Genomic DNA, 20,926 nt, shown 5'->3' with positions numbered 1-20,926 from the left:
GTTATTACCATGTGCTCATGCCAAAAGGCAAGACGCTTTATAAGCAGTAATAAGGCATCAGTATGCTCTAACTAAGATCAGATGGTCAAACATATGACAGCACATACTCCAAAAACCTGTCAGTCTGACATTCAAGGCCATTTCATGCAGAGACAGTAAGCAGAGTTTGAACTTCTCTCTCAGGCATGTGTGCTCTACAACATGAACAAACTAGTTCATTTCAAGGATAGAAACTGCATTTGATACATTTTGCCGGATTATTTCACACAGATAGGTGAGCACAGTCCCACCAGCGGACAGAAAGCGTCGGAAAATATGTCACGTCAACCCCCCCAAAAAGCTGTAAACGAGGGGAAACACTGCATTTTACCGTGTCTCGACGTTTTTGGAATATGGGTTGTAATTGGTCCATGCTGTATTGAGCCTGGTTGGAGATCTCGCAGCTTGTTCTTGACCCATTATCTGGGCGGTACTTTTTTCTTGTGCGGTGTCCGACAGCTATTGTGTGATTGGTTAGAGATTTGAACGCTGTGATGAGGAACTTTGTTCTTGTTCTTGCCACCTCAAGAAAACAAACAAATGTCTCTGTTTTTGAGTATGTTTTAGCCTTGAAAAGTAGCTGCAGACACTGTCATGACTTCAAAGGTCTCCAGACTATCACAGGGCTGACTTTGGCCGCGTTCAGACTGCAGGCGAATCTGATTCAAATCAGATTCCTACTCAAATCTGATTTTTAGGGCTGACTGTCCACACTGTTTTTAGCAAGTATCCAAATCGGATAAGGCCCAGTTCAGACTGGGCCACATTATTGACTGATCTGACAGGTTGCTGTAGTAACGGCGTCAGATCGTCTGACGTCATATAATTGCGACGGCGACAAGAAGAACAACAACAATCATGATGGAGGCAGGTCACCTCAGTATATTGGCCTTATCACTGTCCAGTAGAGGTGCAGAACATCTGAGACCCAACAGGGGAGAAACCGGGTGGATGGACGCCCCCGTCGGCCCGTATGAGTCGGGTACGGCTGCCGGTGGACACCTCGTCTCTGCGCTGCCCGCGCTACGCGTGCCGCATAGAGTGACGTCACGGACAGTCAAAACCGATCTGAGTGTTTGGAGGTTCAGACTGAGACGCATCTGTCCAAATGCGATCTGAAACTACCTCCCGAAGGTGGTGTCGATCCGGTTTGCAAAAATCGGATTTCATGTGATTTGTGACTGTTCAGACTTCAAAAGAGCCATCCAGTTCCAATCTGGATGGGCTAAAAATCGGATTTTGGCTGGCAGTCTGAACGCTACCATAGAGACAGACAATCACACTCTCATTCACACCTACTGGAAATTAAGAGTCACCAATAAAACCTAAATACATGTCTCTGGACTTTGGGAGGAGTAACCGATGAGAACCCACGCTGACACGGGGAGAACATGCAAACTCCACACAGAAGAGTGAGAAAATAATTTGATTTACAGCTGAACATGTGTTTATAATATTCATCTAAAGTGTAATGGGATGGAATGTAATGGAAAGTAGTGCATGCTGGGAACGTGGCATGCTTAGAGTAGGCAGATGGATGTATGAAGCACAGAGCTGATCCAGAAATAGGCTCTGTGGACTGGCCAAATACTCACAACAAACAACCCACAGACACGGTCTTGTTCTGGACAACTAGCTGAGAGGGGGAGGGGGGCACTTTACACGTGACATTTCATTGAACATACTAACTAGCATGACCAGTAGACAGTGACGGAGATGATCATGTCTCAGTGGGTCATTGCAACTTAACCCATTTAAGGCCTTCTGAACAGTGACATGACTGTGTTCTAGAGGCTGAAAGGCAGGGTCACACGGGTCAAGCTGAACAAATTAAGATATTAGGAAGACAGTTTATAAAAAGCAGTTTGTGATGATAATGATGAAGACCAAGAGGCGACATAAATGTGAATGGCAGACTGGCTATTCATATGTAATTATGGAATAAAAGCAGCTATGGATAGATTTCTGAATACGGAAACCGGAAAATTGTAATAGTCCTTAAAGAGGGGGATTCAGCCAAATAACAAACATTAACATTGTATTATAAACATAAAATAGCAAACACTTATTTTTGGGAATCTCCCTAGAACTCAAAATTACATGTATTTCCTCTCATTCCCTTTTCACCATATCAAGCTTGGATAAAAAAATTGAAGGGAAAAATTGGCAAAAGATGGCATTCTCTTGATGAATAAAAGAGTCAATGAACTGCCAGCACAGCAGCTAGTTACTTTGATGACAATCCAGAATGCTGGCTGCTGTTTCAGGCTTTGAATAAAGTACTTATAATCCTGAACAGAGTTTGAATTTGAATGGTGTCAGTTCTGTAGGAAAAAACAGACTGTCTTAGTTTAAGACTAGTTTCCTGAGGCAAAGTCTGTAACAAGTTCCAATAGTTTTCTGAGAGAAAGCTGCTGCTGGTTACAGTTTGGTTGAGTTGATTTTAAGGTTCAGGCATTGTGGTGGAAATTGAAGATCCCGAGCAGCTCAAGAAATTAATCTAATCTGATGTTGTTCTCTGATAAAAAAAAAGGCAGCAAATTAGCTGAATTCCCTTTGCCACTGATAGGCCTGACCACCAGTAATAGGTCTCAGCTCCTCTGTCTATATTCCAATCTTGTTTAATTTTCCCCACAGGGGATTTAGTTAATCAGTAAAATGTGTGACAACAAAGACACTCTGGCTTGTTTACAGATTTCTGGAAAATTGTTGTTGTGAATAATGGCTGCCTGTCAGGTCAAATAAGCCTGGAGCGCAGCAGCTCCAGGTCTCAGATCAATAACCCGATGATAAGGCCGACATTTTGCTGAATGCATACTGTTTTTGAACCAGTTTCAACAGTTTAAAATAATCGCATCCATTCTTCATGTGCTCATGATAGTGGTATCCTGTAAATAGTTTTCAGTGGCAATCATGGTAACATGCTGATGTAGCGGTCGGATATAAAACAAATCAGGTTTTTCATCTGAACTGAGTGTGTTGGCATGCAAAAATTGCTAATTAGCACTAATCAACAATGCAAAAAACAATGTCATTTGATTTGCTAGTAGGCGATAATGGAGCTTCGAGCCACTTGCCTTGACTACAGATGAGGAGCAGCCTACTTCACTTCTTTCTGATTCCAAAACTTTTGCAACAGCTTTTTTTCATTTTCAAACTGTAAAAAGTCTTCAGCCTCAAGGGGCATCACTGGATGATAATTTATCAGACTTTAAACGGCTCCCTCTGGAGCTACAAAAGACTTTGTGAAAAAAAATTTCACATATGCATCAGTACTCCCCAAGACCTGCTACAGATCATCACTGGCAACATTTAAACACAATAAGGAATGCTGCATGCCTTTTGCACATGGTAAAATGTGTGCCAACACACATAAAATATTTCTAACAAATCATAAGGATAATATGGGAGCCTTAAAGGCCATGAATCCATCTCCATATCGTTCATGCTGCTGAGTCACCACCTGAGAGCCATCCTTCATCTCTCTCTGCCTGCTTAACAAAGTCTTGATCTCCTCAAATCCCTCATTACCCAACGGAAAGACACATGACAGCTCAACAGAGAGCCGTGATCTAAAACTTTAAACGACAACGTTGCTGCATCAATTGTGAAGACAGATGGAGGCTTAGAAGAAGAGTCATTGACAAGGGAACAAATACAGACGGCAATGAAGCACAGACAAAACACGCATACATTATACTCAACAACATGCACCTACACAAGCATGTACACATACACACAACAGTGATCCAGAGAGGAAGTGCAAAAGTAAAGCTTCACGTCTTTAATTCACATGAAATACTTCTTGTTGACATCGTTGCTTAAGCCTTTGTAATTGCTTGCAAGTGTGTATTTATGAGCACATTCAAGTGTGTCACAGAACGTGCTACCTCATTTATGAGCAAAACACGCTGAGACGACTTTCACCCATAAACATTTGCTCTCCACGAGGAGTCAATGTTTGCACAGCTTCGTGGAAGAGTATGCAGCGAGATCAAGGCGTCGCCTCAGACGGAGAAGGTGGCTCTTTATGTTGTGTCTGTCACTAAACCAAATCCTGAGCAGAAGTTTGCAAAGCTTTGTCAAAAACATGTCTCCAAACTCGCTGGGGAAGCTCCTTACTGAACAACAACTGGCTACAAAGGATAAGACGAGTGCTTTCTTGTGAGATCGCAACAGTGACACTAAAGTAAAACTGACAGCATTAGATGGTGCTCCCATCCATTTTTGCCATTTACCAGAGCCTTTCAGGTCAGAGGACTACTTGCATGGTAGGTGTTGCACTTTTATATGCAGTGAGTCATCCACAAATTGTTTTCTGTGGAGCTCATTGTAAAAAATAGAGAAAAAGCACCAGGCTGCCGGACAGATAAACACACAGGTTCACACCTACCATGTGTGCACACAGCTACAATTACCAGACAGAGTCCACAGGAAATATCATAAAGTGGTTTAAGGGGAACTAAAAACAGTCAGAGCTTTTAGAAAGTCAATATGAGGCATTGTGCCTCCCAAAACTGTTGACAAATCTGATTTTAACATGTGACAGCACTCTGGTTAAAGTTTGGTCAGTATTAGGCAGAAAAGATTAAGGAAAGATTAGGGTTTGGGTTAAAATGACTACTATGGGACCTTCATTGTCGTGATTTAAATGATAACCACATCATTAAGGTTATGTGGAAGGACTGTGGTCACGTTTAAAGGCAACAGAAACAAGAATCAGATACAAGGCTCATTCATGGCTTATTCGTTTTTCAAACAGCTGTGTCCCATCTGTGCTAACCCAGTTTAACTACTGCAATTATACATCCATTTAATGGTGACACGCCAAGTTTAGGCATAAATTAAAATTGTGTGGTCTTAAGACCTTTTCAAAGCTTGTTAAATGTTAACACAATAACTGTTTTATTTCGGTTAAAATTACAAGGTGTTTTTTTTTTACAAGTATTACTGAATAACATAGTAGCTTAAGATTTAACCAAAACCACAGTGTTATGTGTGAGTTCTTTTGAAAGAAGGATAAAATAAATAATCTGTGACAATACATGATGACAGTTGTGGAAAAGAAGCAAATAGTGGTACAAGTAAAGCTCTCTGTGAGTCATTGTCCAAAATCCAAACAGGGCAGCTGCCACACAGGGCTGAGACACAGCGACAGACTCTCATTTTCATAAAGGGAAAACTTGCCATCAGACAACTTTTGGTTTGAAGCACTTGAAAGTCTTCACAAAGTTTCTAGTGATAATATTTTTCATCCTTCCTGTATGTTACTTGCTTCTATTATGATTTGGGACCGTAACTAACATTTACTTTCATAGTTGATTAAGCTGACTGTAATTTTCTCAAGTGATTCATTAATCATATTGTGTATACATGTATGAACACAGTGAAGTATGCCCTATAATAATTTCCCAGAGCACAAAGTTTAAATGGCCTGTTTTATCGGTCTAAAACCCAAATATATTCAATTTTCACTTCCATTTCTTTACTTTGTGAGTCATTTTTCTCCCACTTAAAAAAGGGAATTGCCACTACTGCAACATGTGGGTTACTGTAAAAAAAAACTGGAGGTAAAACTGTAAAAACTAGCCACATCTGATGGCATGCCCTACTGTGCAGTAGTTATTCATTTGAAAAGTGCATTGTTGCAAATCACATTTACCAATTAACTGGGAATAAAAAAGATTCCCAGGAGCATATTTGTCACATTTGCAACTTGTATGCTCAATTGTATGTCTCTGCCCCCTTTCTGACCTCAAACATATATGTGTTTTATGACGAAATAATAATCGTAATTAAATTTCCTCTCTGGGATCAACGGGGTACAAAATGATCTTATTGAATTATGCATTTGTTTTGAGTGAGTTATTTCTAATCAGATTCAGAACTGGAAGTTCTTTCTTTCTTTTTTTTTGTAAATGAAGCAAACAAGACGGTCAAGCTGTTGAGCTGCTGATTTGTGCATTTCTATTCTGCTTAATTCTGCACATAATCCAAGACTGTCTCCTAGAATAATATTTACACACACAAAAAAGCTTTATCGGGAAAAAATGCGGAGCCGTTGTAGAATCCACTGGGAGTTTTTACAGTTTGGTATCGTCAGACATAAAACAATCATTCTTCCAGCTTGTTTGTGTTGGGGTCTGACACATTAGCACAAAGGATCATATCAGGAGCTTCAACTGTAAAAACATTAGCATCATCATTTCAGTCCAGCTATTCTTTTCCAAATGCAATGTGTGACCGTTAAAAGCTTAACTAAACACTAAACCTTAGCTTTAGACACATAAACAATATAATTCAATAACATTGTTACTGTATTTCATATTCTGTCTCTCAGCTGCCTGTCAGAAACTGCAAAACACATTGTACTCTTGTCTGTGCTCAGAGGCCCGTCCAAAAGAGGCAAACACTGCTAAAACTTCTGTAGTAGCTCCAGACACACACACACACACACACACACACACACACATTGGAAACCATTTCTAAATGCATACCAGTATGACTTCGAACTTCCTACATTGAGGCAACCTGGGAACAATTGCTGACAGCCTTCATTAGTACTGGAAATGGAAACAAATACCCGACCTATTTTCAGGGCTCATGTTCACATTTAGAAATCATCTGGCTCTGATTGAACTTCAGACCACCTGCCTTCCTACTAAAGCTTCACTGTAGCGCAAACAATAAAAAAAAAATTGGATGTCTTACCTCACTGCAGTTTGCTAGAAGTAGATTGCATTGTCTGTTTCTGTTTCTCAGAAACATTTTGTGCACATAAACTCTTTTTGAAAAATAGCGATTGTGACATTTGTATAAAAACACAGCCAACGTTGTGTAATTATAGCGCACGGCCAGCGTTCTAAAAGATGAGCTTGTTAGTTGAAGACAAGTGCTAGCTCCCACTTCTCCAAATGAAAGCGCAGGACTGTCATGGGTCAGAACTTTTTCACAACAACACGTTAACATTTTCTGATGTGATACCCTAATCGTCTTTTTCCAGCTCCTTTCAATAGACAGTAGGCTATAGAGTAAAAAAACAAACAGTTGCGTAAGTCACACGCTCTCTCTCCTATTCATCCAAAAAGTTTCACAGTTCAGACTTTATCAATCAATCAGACTTTACTTGTATAGCACTTTTCATACAAGAGAGATGCAACATAAAGCGATTTACATAAAAAAAGGAGAAAATAATAATAGTAAAAAGATGATGAAACATAGAAACAAGCAAACACCCTCCACCCATCCCCAACCCTCCACCCCACCCACCTTCATCCCACCCATCCTATTAAAAACAAAGCACAAAGCACAAACTGAGGAACTGAGGAAGCGCCATCTCAACATGGAGCAGTGAGGAAACACTGACGGCAGGGTAGAAATAAATTAGACAAAGAATAAAGTAAGATAAAATAAAATAAAATAAAATAAAATAAAATAAAATAAAATAAAATAAAATAAAAATAAAATAAGATAAAAAGATATACATAATAATAATAAAAAGAATTAAAAAAGTAAAAGTCAATAATGACAATGGAAAGTAAAATATATATGTATATATATATATATATATATATAACAAAATAAAAAGCTAGATAAAAAAGATAAAACAATAAATACATAATTAAGAAATAGAGCATGTTAATATATATACTAATAAATAGTAGCAAATAAATAAATAAATGAGAAGGTGTAATAACACTAAGATGCATGAACAGAAAAATCTCTAAAAATGGTTCAGGTAAAAGCCAAGTTGTTATATCAAATATATTCTTTTTTTTTGTTTGTTTGTTTTTTTTGGCTAGAGCTGTTTTAAATACTCAATTAACTTTTTATTGTAAATGTTTAACATGTAAAGTGTTGGCCTGAAGGTAAAGCTATTAAGATATATGCAATAAGTAAATGTATTGAGTAAAAAGTATAGTATCTTTCCATCTAAAATTAGAAGAATATACTGGAGTAAAATACAAGTAGCTCAACATTGTACTTCAGTACAGCACTTAAATGTACTTAGTTACATTCCACCACAACATACCCAAACTGTTGCTCATTTTAGGCCTTTAAACAAAACAGCAGAAGCTTGTGAGACGTTTCAGAAACTCAAATATATCAGAAAAAATGCTCACTAAAATATTCAGAGCACCTCAATCCCCCATCCTTACAAAGAAAATACTCAAGTCATCATTTTAAAGTGCTGTCACTTTGTATGCTGCAAGTTTTAGAATAAAAGCATTATATGACAAAAATGTGTCATCTGGAACCACCAGAGCTTCCTGATATCAGTTATATTTTACCATCTGCTCATTTCACACAAGGCTGCTCTTACAGAACTCTCTACATTCACATCCCACACACAGACAGGCTGGTAGAGGAATGAGCAGAGAGTTTTATGAAAGTCTGTAACATTTCTACAAATGAAGACAAGCAACATATTTAAAGTTGAAGCACTTCAGAGCTCTAGTTTTGAAATAAGAAAAAAATATGTGGAAAAAAAAGTTCCCTGGATCAAATTCAGCTCCACAAAACCGAAGAAAATTCATAAAATATACATTGGTGATTAATGACGTAGCTGAAGAAACCCAGTAGAATAGCAAGGAAACAAAAATATATCTAGACATTTCAAAACACAGCTTTGTTCTTAGATGCTGATTTAAAATTGATTTTCATATGGAAATCATTTATGCATGGTTTTCAGTAAATGGATTTCCTAATGCAACATCCAGGAATGAAAAACAGCCTGCAGAAAAATTACTTTTATCTAAAACTTCACATTTATGCAATTGAACATTTTTTTTTTATGTCTAACAGCTTGACAGATGTAGGGTTCATTATGAGACACTTAAAGTGAATAAGCAGCATGGATTCACAAGTGGATACTACACCAGTCCATTAGTTCACACTGACCCCATCAAGCCCATCCACAAGGAGACGAAGAGGTCTTTTGTGCTTGCACAAATGGAAACTAAAGATACTTTTTCATACCCACTCAGCCCACAGCTGTGTGTCTAGGTAGATTAATCTTCATGTCCTTGGAAACAGAGCTCAATCCTATCAAACCTTTAATAAGAACTCGACTACGGCTATGCATAACCAAGTTAAAATATGCGCATCTTTGCTGAGACCCTGTAATGTCAGTCTTTATCCAGGCACACTTCTGAAGATCCATTCATGTGCTGTGAATCAGGCTTTCGGTATTTCCAAAAGAATTAAGTCTCATAATTCAATTTATGATTTAATTGGTTGCAGCTTGGCTTCAGTTAGCTGGTATATCAAACTGGTATGCAGTTTCTTTTCAGAAGGTCCTTTATCAACAAAGATACCCAAACTCTCAGACGCACCATATCTGTTTTCTCTGACAACCAGTTATGAATATGAAGATAAAATCCAGCATACACGTAAGCCAATAAACAGTTTAATTCAAGGTGACTTTGGACAATTTATCTGACATGCAAGCGAACATGTGATTTTGATAAGACTAAAAGCTTGACGGTGATGTTGAAAAGCTTTCACTACATTAATGTGATGTGTTTTTCCAATGAATTTTTCATGTGTTCCTGTATGAAGTCATGAAACAGTCTGTTTGTAAATGTCAAGCTCCAAAGGGTCAGACCTTTAATGTTACAACCTTTACTGGAGTCACAAGAAACTGTCACTGACCACAAGTGTATAAATGTGATATAAAACCAAGTCTAGTATCTGGTATCACTCTCATATTAACTAGGGTTAGGAATCACTAGAAGCCTCACAGTACAATATTAATACAATTGACTATGATATACTGCGAGAGATATACTGCGGTTAATTACCTTTCCCAACTGCCTATTATGTTGCCAAAGAAAATCTTTGTCACCATCTCTTATATCGAATACAATAGAGGTTTTTCAGGCTGTTGAAAAATGGGATTGTCGAACAAAAATACTGAACAACACCCAACTGTCACATATTGATACTTGGCAGCCGTGTATCCGTTCAATATTGCCATGCCAATATCACAACAGTATGCTCTGTTGGTTTCTGTCCACACCCCTTCCCATAATGATGTTTATATCAGTAATTTTTGTTGACAGCATGATTTCATGTGAATGGATGAAATGCTAACTGGAGTTAAACAATGGTCTGTATGCATGTTTTAGGTTTACTTCGTTATCCGGAGTAACCTGAAACGACAAAGACCTACTCTGGGTTTGACAAAGCAAATCATTCCAAATAACTCAGCAAATCACTTTTTTGGAACAGCCACAGAGTCCTCTTGTAGCCCAACAAATAACAAATTTTGTCCAGCTGGAGCACTGGTGCAATTAGCATTACCTTATAATATCTTCACAGAAGACAAACCATGGCTTAAAGGAAAAGTTTGCCATTTGTGGAAAAAGGCGTATTCGCATTCTGAACAAGAACAACATGGGAAGATTAATAGCACTCTCATGCCTTTTGGCTAAATGTGAATCAACAACCAAATTATGAATAAACAGTAAAACTAGTTCGGGAACATTGTGTATCTTGCAGTTTAAGAGCCAGATACTTCCCTCACGAATTAGCAGAGAGCAGACATGTGACTAAAGTCATTTGGTCAAAGTCTTAAGTAAGACCCAAGTTATTTTGTCTTCGGCACGTTTAGTCAAGTCAAGGGTCAATTCTTTAGTTAAGGCAAGTCAAGTTCCAACATCAAACATAATTATTCAACAAATCACCGGCATTTAATAAAGTATTAAATCACATGCAACAACGTTAAAATGTGATCAGCATTGAAATGTTTTCTTACATAGTGCAAATTGCATCTGGATGCAGGAGCACGTCTGGGTATTTTTGGAATACTACATTTGACATAGTATGTATTAGGGCCTTACTAAGTCTTTTTCTGGCATACGTAGTATGCATAGTATAGTAGTGTGATCGTGTGGTGATCGAAACTGGCTAGGTTATGTTCACCACCTGTGCTGCCAAGTAGGAATAAAAATAAATCAATTAACAAAAGCGCTGGAAGGGCAGAAAAGGGTCATGAACAAACTTTGTAATGTTATTATCTCCAGGAGTTCAAGTTCTCCTGACACTACGTAAATGTAGCCTCATTCTATAGTATACGGTTCAATCAGCCTTAAATGACATGTAAATTCACTTGAATAGCATTTAATTGACAAGACACATACTCAAATAATTTCTAATGTAAAAATTAGTCCTGTGCTCACAAGCACTTCATTAATTCTACCATTAATTCCAACAGTGTGTGTGATTGGCCCGACATCAGTCTGGTTAGCTTCCTGAGGAGGTGGAGGGCAGACTGAAGCCCTTCTCATCTCCAACCAAAGCTCAACTCCCACTGTGAATGTGCGGGTGTGCTGACCTTCCGTCTCAGAGATCAAACAGAAAAGTCTATTTAAAAGTGTGTGCACACACTTCACTCATGAGCTATGTCTTTTGGTTCAGCATTGAGGCATAAATTAGACCAGAACACCACTGTGACCAACCAGACCCTGCGCCACCTCCCGTATGACTCACTCACTCTCTGGGCTCTGTTGGACTGAAATGAAGATCTGCTGCCCACTGATGAAAGGCCAATTCCTTTTGTGCACCCAGGCAATGTTTACATGAACACATTGTTATCCATTATTTCAGACGCAGATGTATCAAAATGCTTCCTGTTGTCTGTCTGAGCAAATACCTTCTACACAGATGCTCCTGAAGAGTCACTCTGTTTCTAATTTCCTTGATGGACAGATGCAGAAAATTACACCAGTCTGAGTTTGTTGCTGTCTTGACTGTTGCCGGTATATTATCCAGAACAGACTTTAAAATCTATAACTATTTATTATTATTATAATAATAAGGTTACTCAGGAAGTGGCCCGATGTGTGACAGTGGGAACCCAGTCACCATATTGACCAGAATGCAGTAAAACATCAGAGTCTCATGATAAATTGACATGTGACCTGAGTCTGTGACACAGACACTCTGTTTTTCTGTTTTGTCCTTTTGCTTCCTATGAAGGCAGCCTGTTTTCATTCAATAATGTCAAGCCATTCAAACATTATTCTTCCCCATATGGGAATAAATGTGAATCATCTCTAAAAACCAAACTTCACTCAAATTTGGTGGTACGCAAGAAAGAAAGAACAAAGAAACAAGAACATGACTATGTTATCCAAAAAGAAGTTCTACCATCTGTTTTCCATGTCATTAATCAGAAATGTGATATTTGAATAATGAATAACATCCCTGTCCTCAGCTGTTTTTGTAACTGTAAACTACTCATAATTTAATGCTTACAAAGGGGACTGACTTTGTTTTTTCAGTTTTAACTTTGCAATAATTGGTAATATTACATTTTAACCGCGCTGTTTAACCTATAAGCAGTAAACACCGGTTTATAATACACTATAATGTAGCTGTAAGCAGATATATGTGTTTGTTAATGTCGTCTATAACCTCTTTTGTGGTCACCTATACATAGAGGTAGGGCTGCTTTTAATTGTGATCACGAATCTTGGCCACCATGAAAAAATTAACCTGTCGGCGATATTTCCATTTTAAAATGCGGCCCTCCTGCATATCTAATCAAGCACTTTCTACACCAGTAGTCCACCAACCACCAGGGGGCGGGGCCGTTTTCCTCCCCTGAAAAAAGCCTGGTAGCTGATTGGATAGAATGCTAAGCAGGATGTGACATAGTACTCGACGCTACAACAACACGCACCATTTGTAAAAGCCGGTGAAGCAGTGTTGCCAACTTAGCAACTTTGTTGTTATATTTAGCGACTTTAAAGACCCCCTTAGCGACTATTTTTCAAAAAAGCGACTGTCGACTTTTTCTGGTGTTATTGGAGACTTTTGAAGACTCGTTCTTACTCTCCTTAACAAGCTCTTAAGAACGAGTCAAAGCGGCACAGTCCTCCTGCAGCAGTCTTTTCCAGCTGCAGAGCCGGAGGGGATGTTAACCCAGTCTGCAAATTGCTAATAGGCTAACAGTTAGCTCTGTAGCAGTACAGTGTGTATGTGCTGCTGCTGCAGGAGGTGTTCACTTAGCGATCTCTGTTTGTTTACAACAAGCACCGGACACTAAAAACTGTTCATATTGTTTGTTTAAAAGTAGTGCAATAAAAATACAGATGTTTTCCCTAACATGATGATAATAATCGTGATTAAAAATCGTGATAACAATATTGATCAAAATAATCGTGATTATCATCTTGGCCATAATCGTGCAGCCCTATAAAGAGGCTGGTGTACTAACAGATTACTAATGACAATAATCACACATAGTTATAATGTCAAATATGTCTATATTGGTTATATGCTGATAAATACTTAGTAAAACACTTGAGCAAATGTGAGAAAAATGTTCTCACATCTGCTTACCACTACACTGCAATTAAATATTAACCACTTATATAGTAAAGTCGTACCAAATAACAATAGTGGAATTAAAAATAATAGATTGTGGATATTTCTAATAACTTGCAATTAGGGCTGCAGCTACAGGCACAATTATTTTCAAAATCACGTGCATCAGATGCAGATTAATGTTTTATTGTTTAGTCAAAGATTTCAAAGAATTAACACAAAGGCTAATTACCAGTTATAACTTCTTGGAGCCTGATCTGAAATCTTCAAAGGGCTTGTTTTGTCTGACAAACAATCCAAAATCTATTTTATATTTAATTTCTTTGATTTGAAAAAATACCTTAATTATCAACAGATTATCAAAACAGCTGCCTGATTATAACTCTGATAATCCATCCAGTGTGTCTACATAATCCTTTTGCAACTGTAAAAGGGCGTATCAATGTCATCTTAACCTCAGAGAAGACTGGCAGCCTGCTCCTGGTTTGACATTAAAACAAACAGTCATAATGATGAAATACTATCGTCCTCCACAAACAGTTTCTCACATAATGACTGGCCTCTTTATAAAATCTATGCACATAAATCTCCAGTATTATCTCACTGACTTCATCCTCTTATAGTTAGGAAAAATCACTTGACTTTTCTGAGAAGCACCGTTCACAATGCAGATTCACTTCACCTGATAAAACCCAGATTTTTCAGAAAGCAAATATTTAATAAGGTGTTTAACAGTCATGCTGAAGACAGAGCTGACAAAGCATGACATCAGACTTTCAACACATTGACAGCATGTCTTTGTTATCTTGCCATACTTTTTATTTTACAAACGCACATGCAACTTTGTCACATGCAGTGTTGTCTGGTTCCAGTTAGATATTCATGTAAATATGAATATATAATGATACAATTTTCCAGAAAAGTGTTTTTTGAAATTCCCTGTAGGCTTGTTGATGTTATTCCGTTGGAGTCATCCTGTTGCAGTTGGATCTATTTATCAGATAATCATCATGATCTACACTGTCTGGAGCTTATTATCTGTATGGTGCTTCAGGGGCCAGAAATTAATTTGAAACACTCAACAGCAACTTCTCGTTCAAGAGTCAACAAGAGGATTTTGTCTGTGTTATTAGCCCGGCTGCTTTATGATCAAACAGGAGGGGGTATTCCACAATTCCCACAAATTACTCCTTGGTATTTGACATAACCCTTTGCAAGAAAGGGGCAAAATTTAGAGCAGCAATAAAGTAAACTAACTTAACCAACAGAGCATATGTGTAGTTACTTTTAATACTATTATCAAAGTCATAAAATATGTGAGACAAATGAGAATCAATACAGTTTTGATGCCATATGATTTGTGGTGTGACACCCCGAAGCTTTACACATAGCAGAATCAATGAATGAAAGAAACCATTTTTTCTTTCCTGTTTTAGCTCCAGTCTAACATTTCACTCGGTCAGCTTGATGTCATGTTTCATCTCAAAATGTTGCTCCCTGACTGTGTCTCTTTTGTCTATTTTTATCCATCTCTTTTTCTGTCTCTGCTGTTTTTGATGACCATAAAAACAAAACTTTAAACAAGATCTGACAGGCTTTGCCTGGACTCACGGTTGCCCTTGAACGTGAGAGAGCTGCTCATCTGTCTGTTATCCAGGCAGCGGAGTGACGCCCCTGAGGCACAGCTTTGATCTGCTGCCTCTCTCTTTTTGCTGACACTCTAACTACACCTGAGCAACAGACATGAGACTCTCATCCAGCAACTTAATTGCAAGCACACAGTATTAAACACTCGTTGTGTAACTGTTGCTGGTTCACAAGGTGAAAAACAATCGACACAAGAGGCTTAAAGACATAGAGTATCAAACGATGCAGTCTGTTCTGAAAGGCTGCCAAAGAAATTCCGAGAGAAGGCAGACAACGAAAAATAAGACGTGTTGCAGAGAAAAGAAAAATAAATGGATGCAAAAGTGATGAAGTTTGCACCTCTGAGAAACAGATAAACTGGGGGATCATATTCAGACCAGCGAGACATCTGACTCCTGAGACATTATAGTGAATAAGCACCTAATTCCCAAGCACGTTGGAGGCTTGCTATGTTTCCCAGCTCAATATCCTCTTAATATGACAGATGAAGGAGAACTTTCAAAGGGTTTTATGTTCTCAGGATTTTTCCTCTAGGTCAAATGTATGTTGAAATCACACACTTCAATATACAGCTTACTGATATACTCCTTGAAACCTATGTCCTCAAAATTGCAGTTTCTTAACTTGAGACGTTGATACAGTGAGAGTTTCTTTGCGAACACAAAGCAACCTAATTTTAAAAGCTGGCAAATAAGGAAAGAAGGCAAAATGAGGCAAAAAACATGCAGTTTGTCTCCTGTATAAATGTGTTCTTTATACTATATACAGTGCAGGAATTTTATAGATTGGGTATCAATGGAAAGCTGAGACTTGAATATAAAATCAATTTCCCCCCACGACACATTCTCTATGAAATGAGGCTTTAACGGTTTAAACTGCAATCATCATGTGTTAACATGTTGAAAACAGCGATTGTCACATGCTATAATTCTCAGGATATTATACGAATCATGCTGCAAGCGGTTTATACAAATGTGTTCATAAGAATGCTTTACTTACTTAACAATACCTCTTAAATGCACTCCTGGTGGATCAACCAATACCAGGTTACAAAACAAAAAACATCAAAGCATGAACTCATGAACAAAGCATGAGGTCAATACTGGTTTTAATTGAATCACTGAGAGGTGGGCTGACACTCACTGCCTGATTAGGTGCAATTCAGTCTCATCTCTTTTTATTTTTTACATTCAGATACACATGGGGACTGAAAGGTTTCAAAATAAACACAGATGATTCATTTTGCACATCCTGCAAACACATACACACACGCACGAGCACACACACACACACACTGTTAATGATGTTTGAGAGCCAATGATGTTCAATCAACCATCAAAACAAAATCCTCTTCAGTTATTACCTGAGCCAGTATGACTTCTGAAGCATACATATTCATCACAGTTGTATCTCCAAAGTCATTAACTAAGAGCCTTGCTCGTTTCACAATGAATTAGTTATGAAGTACTGAAGTAACCCCAAATCCGTTTATGTAAGCCTCCCTTCCCATCAGCCAATATCTTCAATAACACTAAAAGCTGGAGTCAAATCAAAACCGGGGCCTAAAGTGAAATTTAAAGATGTACTTTCTCTGTGTTTTTTTTTTTTCACTGACAGGAACCAGGGTAGCAAACCGAAAACGAACATTGCAGACAGGATGGGATCTTTCTGCATGTTTTTAAAGTTTTTCAGGATAATTTCAGCACTATTTCCAACACTCTTTTTATGGGACATTTATAGAGGCTTCTGAGTAATTAGAAGAAATAATCCCATTTATCGGCGTGATATGGAACACTTACTCTAAATGACTAATGGTATAGTTGTATTTTGGCTGTGATCCCCGCTGTGCCATTTTGAAAGATGCTCCCGTAGCATTTGGCAAAGTTCTTAGAGGAGGGGAGAAGGGAACAGCTCACAGAGTCTTATGTTAATGCCTCCGGTTCTTCTACTGTACAGCACCAGGCTGCACAATATATACAATAGGCCAAAGTGATTGCATATAATTTATGTATTTTTTCACCATGCAAAGAGTACTAACAGCATACAAGCACTGAATGCTGCCTTGTTGCAAAGGCAATATGTTATTAGTGTTGAATCATTGAATAATTTTATCTTTCTTAAATTGGAAACATGGCCTTTGGATCACGTGAGAATCACAGAATCATCACAACACAAATCCATCTTGTCACGCTCTAAGTAATGTGCTCGAGCTTCACAACTAGTGGTTCTGACCAATCAGCATCCTGGGAGGAGCTATTGGCAGCTACACCTTTGCAAATAGCAATAACATCAGTTCTATCAGAACTGGAAAGTACTTTGTTCAATAAAAGAAGAGCAAAGAACTGAACAGAACTGAAGGCTTTTCCTCTTCTCCCAAGCAGTGTCAGCACAGACAGTATGTGACAGTGATAGACAGTTGGTTCATCCAATCACCTGCCACATATGTTTTTGAAGTATCTGCCCTTTTCTAAACAGATTCCAATGACGTCTTCCAGGATGGTTTCGTATTAGAAACCATGTGGCAGCGTCAGGCTACAAAGGTATTCAACTATACGGCAACATATGACAGAGTATACTGGCACCTTAAACTATCAGCCAAAATACTGTAGGTGGATCAGCACATTAAGGAAGATGGTCGCATAATGAGCAGAAAAGGACTACTTGAGAGCAAAACGTAAATTGCTCCATCTCTACAATTATGTGTAGACACATACAATCTCTTGGTGTAAAAGAAATTAATTTATTTTCTGGGAAATGTAACTGCTGCCTTGGCAACAAATATTTAAAATGAATGGACAACAAATCTTAGGGAGGTGGGAGGAACTTTAAAAGCATTGCCTCAATCAGTTGATAACAAAAACTTAATTTCAGCATTACGTTTCGCCTATTGTTAAACTAGGGCTGTCAAAATAATGTGTTCATTTTGATTAATTACAATAACAACAACCACAAAAAATGCCTTAAAAAAGTGTACGTATAGTAGTTAAGATTCATTAATCACATAGCTTGTAATTTATTTGATTCATGTTATTAATCAGTTGACAGCCCTTATGTAAAACACATTTGCTGTTGAAAATTAGCAGTATGCGAATGTGATTTCAAGGAGCATATGAGAAACTGTACCCCACTTGCTGCTTAACTATGCTGCATGCTGGAGAGATCACAAGAACAGTGAGGGGAGGTGGGGCTGACATAATACTGTGAGTTTTGGCAAAGCTCACCATGGGTTTTCTCCTGCCACTGGGATTGACTGCAGTAAGAGGTGCAGCCTCTGTGGCTGCTGGAGCCAAAGACGGGACAAGCAGAGAGATGCACTGCTACTCTCTCTCTCTCTCTCTTTTTTTTTTTTTTTTTTACAAGAAAAGGTGATGTCGCTGAAGCCCTGTGAAATAGGGAATACACTGCCATCTCTTTGGGAAAGCCTCTGGCATGAAGTACATATTCAGATCCAAACCATGGGTGCAAAGCATGTGGTGCCACATTAGAGGGAAGAAGCCCATCTGAAACAGCACAAACTACAAATGCATTTCCCAGATATTTACCCAAAAAGCAAGCACTGCCATGAGAACTTAGTTGGTAATCAGAATCGATTGGTGACCAAAATTAGGCTTTACAATGTATGAGGTGAACTAGTATGCTCAATGGGAGCATTCAAACCAAATGCAGTCACAGTGATGCCAATTAACCAGCTCTGGTGAAACCAGATCATGATTTCTCTGCCCACATGACATGCCTCTGCCGGTCTTAAACACTTCATACGACGTTACGCCTGGTAAGATCAAGTAAGCAAGAAGCACAAATAAACCTCCTCTTGAGGAAAACAATGTCGTTTGGACAAGAAAAGACTGAAGGATGATTTCAACATGAACCGAAACTGTAAATACGTCAATGTTCAATGTGCTGTTGGTGAGTTTTTTTAATTAGGCTACAAGTATAAACCCATAAACCTCTATTTTTTTCCTATACAAACATCAAAACTAACACCTTTTACAATATTCTGCAAATCCACAAACTGCTATTAAAGAAATTGCAGAGCCAGTGTCTTGCCAAGTCTTGTAGTCATACTGCAGTGTAAATGAATGTAAATCAAATTCCCTCAAGTATGCCTCAAGAGAATATGACACCTGGACTGATGCCGTTTTTCAAAGTGAATGTGGAAAAACACCTCTGGATGTGTGCATGAAAATAAGAGAGAGAGAGAGAGAGAGAGAGAGAGAGAGAGAGAGAGAGAGAGAGTTTCTATGGTTGCTGTACACTCACAAGCACTCAGAGAGATGAAATTCAACTGCAGCAGGCTCAGGCTAATTACTGGACCACATACTCAACTAGTGATGGCTTCTTACTGGAGTGACACAATATGTGTGGCAGTATAGCAGCAGCTCCCACCAAACAAAAAAAACGGGGAAACAAATTTGCCAAAAAGTTGTTTTTTTTAACTTGTATTGATAAAAGCGCCAAAGTTAGCCAATTAAGCAAATCGTGATGACGTGGCGCTACAAGAAGCAATGACTAAACCAACGGCTGTTTTGATCACAAAAAGAAGGATGACCATGCATAGGCCTATTTTCCTTATAAATTTAATTTTTCTTTTTGCCAAATAACACATACACAAATGTAAGTTTTCAAGTTAAAAAAAACACATTTCTTTTTGTTGAAGTCAGAGTTTGAACAGTATATCTCAACTCTCTCCTGACTACAAAACAAAAAAGCTGTGAAGACTGCCAACATATGCACTGCGTTTAATGTCTTTAATATGTAATCTTGCGTCTGTTTATTTTATTATTTATTTGTTTGTTTTTGTTTCATTCTTTTCCATTTAATTATTCTTCTATTTTATTTTTAAAATATTATTTACTTCTATTTTTTGCACTGTTTATCTTCCTGTAGCTCGTTTCTTCTTCTTTGTAACTGTGCATTGTATTGCTGATTGATATAAATATTGATATAAATAAATTAAAAAAATCAACGGCTGGGTGAAACTTCCTGTTAATTAAAAACCAAAAATGGCGGCAGACGAAAACATCTGATATTATTTTAGCAATAAAGACACTGCTAACTTCCTCAAATCAATATAAGAAACAAAAACAATGCTAAAAAAACAACTTTTCTTCCATAGCATTTGTTTCGTTGCGTCTTCTTCTGCAATAATAAAATGTCAATAATAATAATAACTGACTGAAGAATTAGCGCCACCTAGTGCTTATCTCAATTTACCAACCAGCTAACGTTAGCTAGTGGAAGAAAACAAACACTAAAGTCTAAATTTGGTGTAAATGTACGCTACATTTGAATAAAAATCTGAAAATTGTTGCCAATTTTTTAATTATAATAAATAAAGTAGGCTAATATAGGACTGAGGAGAGGATACGTGTAGTAAAACATTTTGTCTTTCTTTGTAATAATAAAAAAATAAAAATAAAAACACGAACTGAGATAAAAGTGCACTACGGTACTTACTTATTAACATGAAGATGGAGAGATAAGCGTTGTAGTTTTTTGTGTAATCCATGGCTCCCGTTTTTCGGCAGGTCCACAGAGAGTCCGTGTAGTTCTTGGCTCCTTTATGTCCTCATGAATACGTTCACAAACAGGCTCCTGAAGCAGCACGGTAAACACACACACACACATACACACACACGCGGTCCTCCAGACAGTGTAGTTGTTTCTCCAAGTTGCGCACTGTTACTCATTCTAGTGATGCTGATGCTGCTGCAGCTCCCAGTGACGACAGCCCCCACCCTCTGCCCGCCTGCCTCTCTCTCTCTCTCTCTCTCTCTCTCTCTCTCTCTCTCTCTCTGTTACCACCACAGTCTATGGCAGGGATGGGCAACTGGAGGCCCGAGGGCCACATACGGCCCGCACCCTCACTTGAAGTGGCCCTCAGTACAACTACATGCATTTGAGC

General features: G+C 38.2%; 1 protein-coding gene across 1 annotated transcript in view; it reads right to left on the bottom strand.

The window, feature by feature from the left end:
• ltk (leukocyte receptor tyrosine kinase) overlaps positions 1-20,636 on the bottom strand; it is a 78,914-nt gene extending 58,278 nt beyond the window's left edge. The window contains exon 1 of the mRNA XM_059353483.1: positions 20,479-20,636. Within this exon, the coding sequence (XP_059209466.1) occupies positions 20,479-20,530 (52 nt within the window). The 5' untranslated portion in view covers positions 20,531-20,636. The remainder of the gene's footprint in view (positions 1-20,478) is intronic.
• Between the last annotated feature and the right edge of the window lie 290 nt (positions 20,637-20,926).

Source organism: Centropristis striata, chromosome 16, assembly GCF_030273125.1.
Source record: "Centropristis striata isolate RG_2023a ecotype Rhode Island chromosome 16, C.striata_1.0, whole genome shotgun sequence".
NCBI classification, from domain to species: Eukaryota; Metazoa; Chordata; class Actinopteri; order Perciformes; family Serranidae; genus Centropristis; species Centropristis striata.
The sequence above is the reverse complement of the archived record's forward strand: the minus strand, read 5'-3'. Positions and strand labels throughout refer to the sequence as shown.